This window comes from Corapipo altera, unplaced genomic scaffold (genome assembly GCF_003945725.1).
Source record: "Corapipo altera isolate COAL_440 unplaced genomic scaffold, ASM394572v1 96, whole genome shotgun sequence".
NCBI classification, from domain to species: domain Eukaryota; kingdom Metazoa; phylum Chordata; class Aves; order Passeriformes; family Pipridae; genus Corapipo; species Corapipo altera.
This window is the reverse complement of record NW_020884962.1, coordinates 1,087,568-1,099,299: the sequence shown is the minus strand read 5'-3', so window position 1 is coordinate 1,099,299 and position 11,732 is coordinate 1,087,568. Positions and strand designations below refer to the sequence as shown.

Genomic DNA, 11,732 nt, shown 5'->3' with positions numbered 1-11,732 from the left:
GCTGGCACCGGGGTGGGATCCAGGGGGTCCCACCAGCCCCTTTGCCTGCTGCTTTTCTGCCTTTTCCCCCCCGTTCTCCTTCCCGGTTCCATAAATAGCAGCGGGAGCCGCTTCCATCTGCCCTGCCCGCGCTGCTGCCTGCTCCGAGCCAAGCAGATGGTGGAAAACAACCCTGCCCGCTGGCATTCCCCCCGGATCCCGGCCCCCCCGGCCCGCCCGGCCCCTCGGCTGCTGCCAGCGGTGTCCGTGGGGGAGCATCCCTCGGATATCCCTGTGGAAGGGGACGTGGATCCCTGCGGGACAACTCCCGGCACCCGGGGACAGACAACATCCAGGGAAAAGCAGCATCCAGGGAAAAACGGCATCCAGGGATAAATAGAACCCAGGATAAGCAGCATCCAGGGACAGGCAGCACACGGGACAGGCAGTATCCAGCACTCGGGGACAGGGAGCATCCAGGGACAGGCGGCATCCAGGGATATGCAGCATCCAGGGAAAAACAGCGCCCAGGAACAGGCTGCACCCAGGTTTTGGGCGGGAGTGGGACCCCCAGGATGGAATCTCTGCATTCCAGGTGCCTCCTCCCTGGTTGTGCCGAGGCGTCGCCCGCCCGACGTGCCGGCATCCGGCTGCGGTGGGTTCCGATCCCGGTGGGATGGGGAGGGAGAGGGGCTGGGATTTGGCTGCTGATTTGGCAAAACCCACCCTACAGCCCCCCCCCCCCCCCCCCCCCGGGGGCCTCGTGTCCCCTTTGATCTCTCCAGCGGCCGCATCCAGCGAAAGGGTGAAAAAATGCCTCGCTGGGGCCAAAGCGGGTTGTAAAAGGGAAATGTTGTCCCGGGTTTGGCCCCATAAACGCCGCCTGTTCCATTACAGCATCCGCCGGAGCCGCGGGTGGGAGGGGGCGCGGGGGGGGGACCCACAAAACCCACCACGAGCCTTGAGGGGGACAGACAGACGTCAGCTGGACGGACACCCCCTGCCCCTCGCCCTGGTTGGGGTCACCCGGGAGGCACCCGGCTCCTGCACTGGGCACATCCTTGTGCCGGGGGGGGGGGCCTGGGGCTGGATGGGGCCCCCCCTCCCCAGCTGCCACGTCCCCCGGCCGCGGGGAGCTGGCACGGGGCCCCCCGCGCCTCCGCCAGCCCGGCTGAACCGGCCCCAAGGCAAACAGGAGCCGCCGGGACGGTGCTACCGAACAGGGGCAGGGTTTGGGGAGGGGGGGGAACGCACCGAGGAGGGAGGGGGACACACGTGTCTGCCCCCTCCGCCTCCCCCCCCCGAGAAGCCCAGCAGCCAGGCGGGTGTACATACAACTCTATATTTTGTAATAAATAATGTACAAACCTGCCCCCCGTGCCGCGGGGTCACCGAGGGTGCCGGGGGAAGGGGGGGCTGGCACCGCGGCTGGAGGGCTGGCACCACAGGGAGGGCATCTTACCCAGGTTATCCCGGCGTTTTCCCCCCTCCAAGCCCCCCGATTCCCTGTGGGGCCCAAGGATGTGACGGGCGCTCCCAGCTCCCGGTACCCTCAGCCCTGGGAGCTCCGCAGGGTGGGGACCCCCTTCCCATCCCAACCCTGTCCCCTCTTTACTTCCACCCCCTCTTTTATTCCTTTTATTTAAATACCCCGCGGGGCCGGGGCCCCGCTGTCCCGGGGCTGAGCACCAAGAGCTGCCCCGCGCGGGGCCGGGCCGGGGGCAGGGGCAGCACCGGGGGGGGCTGGCGAGGCCGACGGGGGCCCGCTGACCCCCCGCTCCCCACGTCCCCGCGGTCCCGTGCCCCGGGAGGGTCCCGCTCCGCGTGTCCCCGGCGCGTCCCCCTCCCCACCCCCGGTCGTTATAAATGAGCGCGGGTAAAAAGCGACGGGGAAAGGGAGGGCGGAGCCGGGCCGGGGAGGGGGCGCGGGGGGCCCGCGGCGCTCAGGGCCGGCCCCGGATCCGGCCCGGCCTCCGCGGGCTGCTGGGGGTCCGGCGGGTGGGCGTGGGGCCCGGGGCCCGGGCGCCGGAGGCGAAGTCCATCACCTCGGGGGGGGCGCGGCGCAGCTCGCCGGCCCCCATCTCCCGGCGGATCTCGGCCAGCGCCTCGGCCGGGGCCGTCAGCAGGCGCTGGAAGAAGCTCTCCCGGCCCGGCGGCCGCTCCTGGCACGAGAAGGTGACGGCCGTGCCCGCGCCCGCCCTCATCTCCCGCGAGAAGCCGTCGGAGGTGCCGTCGAAGCAGCGGCCGATGGCGATCTCCTTGGCCAGGCGCGGGTTCTGGTCCGTCACCGTGTAGATGCCGTAGTTGTGGCCCAGCGGGTCCAGCGGGGCCAGCATGGCGAAGGCGCCGGTGTGGTTGTTGTCGGCCGGCGGCGGGTGCCGGCTCAGGTACTCGCTCAGGAGGTTGTTCACGGCCGTGCGGCGGCAGCTGCCCTGGGGCACGATGGACACCAGGGTGCGGTCGGCCAGGCTCTGGTCGAAGAGCATCCCGCTGCACTTGAACTCCACGCAGGCCGCCGAGGTGCCGTCCAGCGCCAGGTCCCGCACGCTGCGCGCGTCCCGCAGCCCGTAGAGCTGCCCCCGGGTGCGGGGGTGGGTGCCCCCCGCGTTCCGCGACCTCACCATGTATTCCTGCGGCCCCTCGATCCGCACCTTGATGTAGCAGGCCCTGAACTCCTGGGGGTTGGGCCACCACGACAGGTAGTCCCCGGTCCAGGAGGTCAGGTCGCTCTCCCTGAAGGGCACCACGTTGTACTCGTACTTCTCCACCTCCACGCGGTAGAAGCGCAGGTGGTTGGCGCTGGCGGGCGCCCGCTCGCACTCCTCCAGGCTGCGGTACGAGTAGATGGGGCCGTTGCTCTCGTCGACGTTGTTGGGGTCGGGCTTGGCCACGTTGATCTGGAAGGCCGTCTTCTTCAGGTCGGGGTCGTCGTGGTCCGAGCGGCGGTAGCCCAGCTTGCCCAGGTAGGGTTGGGACACCCCGACGGCACCGGGGTTGAGCTTGGGGCTGGAGGCCACGGCTTCCAGCTCCTCCCCGCCCAGCGTGGCGGTGACATAGGCCGAGTAGGCGTCGGGGCGCTGGCCGTCGCAGAAGGCGGGCAGGCAGGCGCCGTTGGGGCCCGTCACCACGCTGTCGAAGCGGCCCCAGGCGCGGGGGTTGGAGGGGTAGCCGGGCTGGGGCTCCAGGTTGATGAGGCTGATGACCACCCCCTCCAGCTGCTCGTAGGCGTTGAACTTCTCGTTGCTGTAGGCCCTGACCTTGACGAAGCAGCGGCGATCCTCCGGCACGTCCAGGTTGAAGAGGCGCCGCTCCCGGATCTCCAGGTTCCCCACCAGGAAGGTCCTCTCCTCCCTCTTCCGCCGGCTGCCCGCGGCCGGGCGGAGGATCCCCTCCTCCTCCCACAGGCCGGTCTCGGGGTTCAAGGACCACAACTTCATCTTCTGCAGGTGCTCCGGCATCCAGACCTGCCCCGTGTCCATCCGCACCTGCACCGGCCCCGTCTGCAGCGCCGCGCCGCTCTCCCCCTCCCGGAAATCCACGGAGAACATGCCGTAGGTGCGCAGGGGGACGATCTCGCCCTCGGCGTCGGCGAAGCTGAGGTCGCTGGAGGCGGCGCTGGCCGTCGCCACGTCCCTGGGGTCCAGGAAGGTGACGCTGGCTCTGACCGTGCCGTTGAAAACCTCCCCGGAGGGGCGCAGGAAGGCGCCGGCGGGAAGGACGAGCTCCCCGATGGGCTCCTGGCCGCTCGCCTCGCCCAGAGGGATGGCATTGCCCCGGCTGCCGTCCAGATCCACCGGCTCCTTCTTCCGCAGCACCTTCACCTCCTGGTACACGCTGCCCCCGCGGGGGTCGAAGGGCAGGACCTTGACGGCGTCCAGGAACCGCTGCTGCCGGTCCACGAAGCGAGCCACCAGGCGCCGCGTGTCCGGCGGCACCTCGATGGTGAAGGAGCCCTTGTAGCCGGTGAATCCCACCTTCCTGCCGCCCAGGAAGATCTGCCCGAAGCGCAGGGGCTCCCCGGTGTCGGCCGCCGTCACCCGGCCCTGCACCAGCACGCGGGGCTGGGCGCAGGGCCCGCAGCCGCACTCGGCCACCACCTTGACGGGCAGCAGGGAGCCGGCGCAGGGGATCTCCCGCAGCTCCATCCTGCGCACCCCACAGCAGTGCCCCACGCCCCCCCCGCAGCCTGAGGGGTCGCCGGGGCCGCCGGGGCACGGGGAGGGAGGGCACCGGCCCACGTTGTAGTGGCGGGAGCCGGCGGCGTCCCGGGGGCACTCGCTGGGCAGCTCCACCAGGCTCGGCTCCGGCTCCGAGCGGCAGCTCTGCTGGCCCTGGGCTGGGGGCATGGAGGGGTCGGGGTTAGTGGGGTCAGTGGGGTCAGGGGGGTCAGGGCGTGCTCCCCACCCCAGGGCGACGCCGTGGCCGGCGAGACCCATCCCGTTCTCACCCAGCACGGTGAGCTGTGCCGGCGCCGAGCGGATGGCACCTGCCTCGGAGCTGGCCTTGCAGTGGTAGGTGCCAGCCTGCTCCAGTGCCAGCCCCTGCAGTGCCAGGCGGCCACCAGGCTGCTGCCCCTTCCTGTCCAGCAGCGTCCCGTTATGGTACCTGCGGGCACGGGGACGGGCTCAGCGGGGACGCGCCCGGCGCTGCCCTCCCCTGCCCCCCCCCCGGCCCGCCTCACCAGTAGTACTTCTTGGGCACGGGGGTGCCCGAGGCTTTGCAGCAGAAGGTCACGTCCTGCCCGGCCTCCCGGACCTGGGCCCTGGGGTGCAGCACCATGTAGGGCTTCTCTGCGAGGGGGGGGAGGCAGAACGAGCCATGGGCACCCCCAGATCGCCCCCTGCACCCTTTGGGGTGACCCCTCGAGGGGTGCACTGCCCCCCACCCACACCACCGTGCTCACCCAGCCGCTGCAGCCTCAGGAGCACCGGGGCCGCGCCGGTGCCGTTGGAGGAGACGGGTGCCAGCGCCGGGGTGAAGCCCTCGTGGTGGGCACTGATGTTGGCACTGCCCTGGCACAGCCCCGCGGTGACGGTGAAGCGCCCGTGGGCGTCACTGCGGCCCAGCAGCGCCGGTGGGGAGCCCTCCAGGTAGATCCTGGCGTCTGGCAGCGCCGCCCCGGCGCCCGTGAGGACGGTGCCCTGCAGCGTGTGCTCGGGGCAGGCTGCGGGGGCACGGAGCTCAGACCCCTGGGGCCGGCGGGCACCGGGGAGGGGGTCCCCACGTCCCCGAGGGCGGTACCTGGGCAGGGCGAGGGGGGACATTTCTGCACCTCGGTGGGGCGGCCGGGGCACAGCGTCTTCTTGGCGGCCTCGCAGCTCCGGCGCCGGACGCGCGTCCCGGCGCTGCCGCAGCTGCGGGAACAGGGGCCCCAGGAGCCCCACTCCGTCCAGGTGGGCTCTGCGGGGGGACACCGCGTGGGAATCGGGCACCACGGGCCCCTCGACGCCCGGTCTGGGGTGGTGAAGCACGGAGGGTCCCCAGACAGGGGGGCAGCCCCGGTTCACGTCTCCACGGGATCCCTCACACCGGCAGAGCCCGAGGTGGGTGTCACCGGGGGACGAGCAGCACCCGGGGGGCAGGTGGGTGCTGGCAGGGGGGTTTTGGGGTCCCTACCTGGGCAGGGCCCGGCGCTGCAGGGCCGGCGCTCCACGGCTTTGCCCTTGCACTTGACCTCCTTGAGCGCGGCCGCGGGGCGGGCGCTGAGGCAGCGGCGGGTGCGGGTCTGGGTGCCGCTGCTGCCGCAGGCCCGGCGCGAGCAGGGGCTCCACGAGGACCAGTGGGACCAGTAGATGTGCTCTGGGGAGGGGCACAGGCCTTAACTGGGGACCCGCCAGCAGCACCACGAGGGGTGGCTGCCCCGGGGGATCCGCAGCTCCCGCTGGGAGGGGGAGCAGGGGGGTGATGAGCAAGGGGAGGGCACAGCGATGGGTGCGGACCCCCTGTGAGGTGTCAGTGGGGTTTGGGGAGGTGGGACACAGGTGGGATGCATTTGGGATGCACGTGGGATGCAGGGGGGACTCACCCAGCGGGCAGAGGAAGCGGATGTGGTAGTTGGAGCAGGTCTTGCCCGGAGGCTGCTCCTTGTTGATGCAGCGAAAGCCCCTCTTGGGGCTGGCGTGCACCACCTCGCCCACCTCCTCGGGCAGCTCCCACTCGGTGGTCCGGGCCTGGATGGCCACGGGCCGCTCGCAGACGCGGCCCCGGTAGTAGAAGCGAATGGCCTCCAGGCTCTCGTGGTCCCCGTCCCCCCCGGGGTGGTCGATGTTGAACCAGGACGTCCACTCGGCACCTTTACCTGGGATGGAGCCGGCCCTGAGTGCCCCCCGCTCCCCCTGGGCACCCTGGGGTGACACCCGGGGACATCCCGGGGACGTGGGGATGGAGGGATGTGGTGTGGGAATGCTGGGGAGCAGAAGGGAGTTTGGGGGTCCCGCGGGGTGGGTGGCACAGGGTGGGCGTTGCCTTGTGTGGCACTGGGGGGACACGGTGTCTGCTGGGGGCTCAGGGACAGCCGTACCTGCCGTGTCCAGGTCCAGCTCTGCCGGGCTGGGCGCAGCTTTCCAGGGCTTTCCCATCGTTCCGCTCTTCCCGGGCTCCGAGTCATTCTCCAGGGGCTCTGGGGGATGCAAAGGGTGGGAGAACCCCAGAGCAGGGCACCCCATTCCAGGGGCACACAGAGGGTCCCTGGCTGAGCCATGGGTACCAAAGCAAAGCTTTGTCCCAGCAGGAATGGGGACCCTGAGCCCCCCAGGCCCCCACAGTCATCCAGAAAGGGGGTTTGGGGTGAGATTTATCAGCTCCACGGGGTGTCACAGCTGGTGACACTGCCCAGGGTGGCCGAGGAGAGGCCACAGCCTCCTGGCAGCCAGGGATGAACCCAGGGGTGTCCATGGAAAACGCTGCCTGGGATCTCCCGGCTGTCCTAGGATGAACTTGTCCCCAGGGGGGATGTGGGACAAGGACATGACCCCGGGTGCCCACACTCCACCCACCAGGGCACGAACCCGGTGTCACACCGAGCCAGCTGGGCCTTCCTGGGGCTCAGCCACCCAGTGCCAGAGCCAACAGGGCTGGCGGGGACACGGCGTGGGACATGTCCCCTCCCCTCCAGTGCCACGGCCCAGGGGAGGACAAAACCCCCTGAGCATCACCGAGGTGTCAGATGCCAGAGGGACCATCCAGCTGTGACCATCCCAGCTGTGACCATCCCAGCTGTCACCACCACCCTGGCACACGTCTGGCCCCGGCACACACCACCAGTCCCAGCACACACCACCAGTCCCAGCACACAACACCAGTCCCAGCACACACCAGTCCCAGCACACCTCTGGCGAGCGCTCAGCCCCATCCCCATCCCCATCCCCATCCTCCTCCTCATCCCCACCCTGCCCCTCTCCACCACCTCCAGCCCCCGGGAATGTGGTCCCCGTGCCACGGGCGGGTGGCAGAGCCGCCCTTACCTGTGGCTCCTGCCCCGTGCAGGGCGGCGAGCGCCAGCAGTGCCAGCGCCAGCTCCCCCATGGCTGCTCCTGCCGGCACTGGGAGCGGGAACGGCTCCGCGGGGCTTTATAGGAGGCCTGTCCCCCTCGCTCCTGGCACGCGGGGCCGGAGCCGTGTCCAAGTGGGAAGCGGGAAGGAGCCCTCCCCGAGCCGGCCGTGCCGCCGCTCCAGCCCGGGAAACTTGAGGGTTTGTTTTTGCAAAGCTGCTAAAATTGGATGCACTTGGGAATGCGGAGGGAGGGAAGGGGAAGAGGCGAGAGCGAGCCCGGCCTCGGCGCTGCCGCGGCTGGGGATGAGCTGGGGGTGCCAGCGCTGCCCTGGCACCGCTGAAGGGCGGGGGGGGTCTCGGTGCTCGGTGGGCGCTGCCCCGGCACCGCTGCCGTGCCCTGGGAGCGCCGAGAGAGCTCAGGGTGGGGCTGGCACCGGGCACGGCTCCCCACTGCCCCTCCGGGGTTTCGGGATGCAAAACACCCCGTGTGACAGGGGCTGGCGGCGTGGGGACCACCCCCCCCCGGCCCCAGGTCACCCCCAGCCCCCTCCCTCGGCCCGACCGGCGGAAATCCCGGCGCATTCCCTGCATTCCCCGGAGCTCCGGCTGCGCTGAGCCCCCCGAGGGGGAGGCAGCTCCAGGGGCTGCACTGGGGTCACGAACACTCTCCCTGCTGGGGCGGGGGGGGGGGGACAGTCCCCAGCGGTGACTGGTCACTGGTGATGACCACCCCGTGGAGGGGGGGCTGCCCCAGCGACCCTTTCCCGGTGTTTTCCGGGAGATTCGGGCTGCAGGGGGATGTGGCAGCACCAGGGACCCCACAGCCACCCATGGGGCCCCCCCGGCTGCCCGTGTCCCCATAGGGGAGGTCACACCAGGCCCGTGCCCAGGAACAGCTCCCGGGGGACACACGGGGGGGGTTGAGCCGAGTCCCCGAGTGTGGAACCGAGTCCCAGCACAACCCCCAACCCCAACCCCACCGGGATGGCACCGTCCCCTCACCCTGACCCCACACAGACCCTGAGGAGGAGCCACCAAGCACTTTATTTGGGGGGCTCACAGGGCCACCACGCACTCGGTGCCGGGGTACTCGGGGGGGTTGAGCTCGAACTTCTTCTGGACGTCGTAGGGCAGGAACCGCCCGGCCACGAAGTGCTGGCGGCCCAGGAAGCGCCGGGCACACTCCTTGGGGGCTGCCAGGGACACCAGGACATCGGGGTTGATCCCACCACTGCCCCCGGACTCTGCGTCCCACCCTGCGGACACACGGAGAGGGGGTGACCACAGGGGCACATCCCACCCTGTGGGGACACGGGGAGGGCTTGGGGGGACCCTAGGGGCCACTTCCCACCCTGTGGGGACATGGAGAGGGCTCAGGGGGACCCCAGGGGCCACTTCCCACCCTGTGGGGACAGGGAGAAGGGGTGACCCCAGGGGACCTGCCCTATCCCCACCCACACAGGGAGGAGGTGACCCCAGGGGACACGTCCCATCCTGAGAAGAGGAGACAGGGAGAGGGGCTCGGGGGTGACCCCAGGGGACACTTCCCACCCTGTGGGGAGGGGGAGAAGGGGTGACCCCAGGGGAGGTGCCCACACAGTTGAGACACAGAAAGGGGAATCAAGCTCGACACGTCCCACCCTGTGGAAACACAGAGAGAGGTTCAGGGAGTGACTCCCCCAAAAACACCTCCAACCCTGTGGGGACACAGAGAGGGGCTCAGGGGTGACCCCAGGGGTCGAGGCGTTGCCGGTGAGGGGTGGGGAGGGCACGGGGAGGATGAGGAGCGTGTTCCCCCCGCGGCACCGCCCCCGGGCTGGCTCCACGCGGGGTTTTTCTTGGTGGGGATTCACCAGCGGGGGCGCGGGGGCCCGGGTTTCGCCCGGGGGGGGGGGGGGGGGGACACGCCGGGGGGGGGGGGTGATGTGATGACAATTCCAGGCCTGGCCACCAGACGCCCGGGTGTTTTCAAATTACATCATGTCTCAGTTCGGGGAGTTTGTTATTTACCGCGGATGCCCCGAACGCATGGAGCGGATCCGCCTCGCCCCGCGGGCGCTGCCAGGCTGGGGGGGGACAGCGGGGGGGGTCCCCGGGGATGTCCCCACCCTGGGAGGGCACCGCGGGTGCCCGGGCACTGAGGTGACACCGCGGAGGGCGCGGTGACAACACCGGGGGCGGGGGGATTGGGGGGTGGTGAGGAATGCGAGGAGCGGCGGGTCGGGGGGGGGGGGGGCCCATCCCGGGGGGGGGGGGGGGCTGGGCACCTGAGGGCACATCCAGGCTGACGATGGGGATGCGGATGTGCTTGAGGGTGGCCAGGATGGCGGCACAGGGCTCCCTCCCCTCGCCCACCTCCGCCTCGGCTCCCAGCACGGCGTCCACCACGGCGTTGTAGGCGTCGTTGATCAGCTGCACCTTTTGGGGGGGGGGGGACACACACACCCGGGGGGGTCCCCGCGTCACCCCCCACCCAGAGACCGGCCCCGGCCCACGCGGGGATCCCGTTTTCCTGCAGAACTGGACTCAACCAGCGGCTACGGCCAAGAAAATCCCCCCCGAGGTGAGGAGGAGGGAGGGGGGGCAGAGCCCGGCACGCCGAGACGCGCGGCCGCGGCCAGGGCAGCGATTTTGGGTCAAATTCCTCCCGCCCCGGCCCGGAGGCTTCCAAAAACAACAGAGCCGGTGGCTGGCGGGGCCGCGGCAGCCGCCGCTGGATTTCATGGCATCCCCGGGCTCCCAGCAGAGCCGGGACCGGGCGGGGGGGGAAGAAGGGGAGGGAAAAGGGAGGAATAAACTCGGTGCTGTCGGGCGGGGAGTGCGGGGCTGGGAGGCTGTGCGGGGCTGGGGGGCTGTGAGGGGCTGGGGCCTGGGAGGACTGAGGGGGCTGGGGGGTCTGACCTCGGTGGGCAGGTAGGAGAGGAAGGGGATGTCCATCTTCTCGCACTGCGTCGTGAAATCCCGGTACAGGGGGTCCGGGGAGCGCTTGGGGTAGAAGATGGTGGGCTCGTAGTCCTGCGGGCGGAGGGGAGGGGTCGGGCTCGGGGTCCGGCATCGCTCGGGGATGAAGGGGAGGAGGAGGAGGAGGAGGAGGAGGAGGAGGGGAGGGAGGTACCCACAAAGCTGCGGAGGTGCCGGGCACACACCAGCCCGATGGCCCCGTTCTGCGCCGGCCCGCACACCACCAGCACCGTGGGCTGCTTCCGGGGCAGCGAGGGCAGCGGGAACGCCTGGAGGAGACGGGGATGGCCGGTCACCACCTCCCCGTGTCACCACGCCACCCCCAAACGGCACCCGGGCACAGCGAGGGGGCAGGGGCGTCGGGGAGGGAGGGGTAAGGGGACCCACGCGGTGGGGTGGAGTGGGGATGGTGCCCAGGGTGGGATGGGGGTGGCACATGGAGCAGGGTGGGGAGGGGGGATGGTGCCCAGGGCGGGACAGGGCATGGGGTGGGATGGTGACAATCCCCAGGGTGGGATGGGGGTGGCACATGTGGCAGGATGGGGATGGGATCCATGGCAGGGCAAGGAGTGGGATTGGATGGGGGGTGGCATCAACGGCAGGACTCGGGTGGCACCTGGGGTGGGGCAGGAGAGGGCCCGAGTGGGATGAGGATGATGCCCAGGATGGGATGGGGATGGTGCCAGTGGTGGGATGAGGGTGGTGCCTACAGTAGGATGAAGATGATGCCCACGGTGGGATGAGGATGATGCCCATGGTGACATTCCAGCAGTGCCCACGGTGTGATGTGGAGGATGCCCACGGTGGGATCAGGAGGATGCCCACGGTGGGATCAGGAGGATGCCCACGGTGGGCTCAGGACACTGCCCAGGCCGGGCCGGTGCCCGCGGGCCCGGGGGCTCCCCGCCAGCTGCAGGGAGGCGGCTCCGTGCTCCACATACCAGGAGCCTGCCCGGGGACGCTGTTTATCCATTGACGGATTTTTTCCTGCTCACGGAGCCTGGCTCCGGGTCCCGTCCCCCCGCCAGCGCCCGGAGCTCCCGGCCCGTGTGAGCCCGGCCCCGGCCCTGCCCCGGCGCCGACCGCGCTGCCAGCGCCTCCCAGGGACGTGCCCGAGGGGACAATGCCCGGGGACCCCGGCTTGGGGCGGGGGGATGCCGGGGCTGGGGGTTCTCCCGGAGGAAGAGGAGGATGCTCGGCCCCACGGGGAGGATGCTCAGCCCCCGCGGGGCCGGGGATGCTGCGGCCCCGGGGGCAGCCCCGGGGCGGCCCCGAGAGGCTCCAACACCAAAATATTTCT

General features: G+C 70.7%; 2 protein-coding genes across 2 annotated transcripts in view; both read right to left on the bottom strand.

The window, feature by feature from the left end:
- Positions 1-1,922: 1,922 nt before the first annotated feature.
- CILP2 (cartilage intermediate layer protein 2) lies at positions 1,923-7,503 on the bottom strand. Its single transcript, XM_027664210.1, has 9 exons — positions 7,443-7,503; positions 6,500-6,598; positions 6,005-6,277; positions 5,596-5,778; positions 5,221-5,379; positions 4,883-5,143; positions 4,661-4,769; positions 4,427-4,584; positions 1,923-4,315 (listed from the first exon to the last, which is right to left on the bottom strand). The coding sequence occupies exons 1-9, from the start codon at positions 7,501-7,503 to the stop codon at positions 1,923-1,925; spliced, it is 3,696 nt and encodes a 1,231-aa protein (XP_027520011.1).
- A 991-nt stretch (positions 7,504-8,494) lies between these two features.
- YJEFN3 (YjeF N-terminal domain containing 3) overlaps positions 8,495-11,732 on the bottom strand; it is a 4,819-nt gene continuing 1,581 nt past the window's right edge. The window contains exons 3-6 of the mRNA XM_027664209.1: positions 10,591-10,701; positions 10,373-10,486; positions 9,739-9,889; positions 8,495-8,727 (exon numbers count right to left, since the gene is read on the bottom strand). Of these exons, the coding sequence (XP_027520010.1) occupies positions 8,528-8,727; positions 9,739-9,889; positions 10,373-10,486; positions 10,591-10,701 (576 nt within the window). The 3' untranslated portion in view covers positions 8,495-8,527. The remainder of the gene's footprint in view (positions 8,728-9,738; positions 9,890-10,372; positions 10,487-10,590; positions 10,702-11,732) is intronic.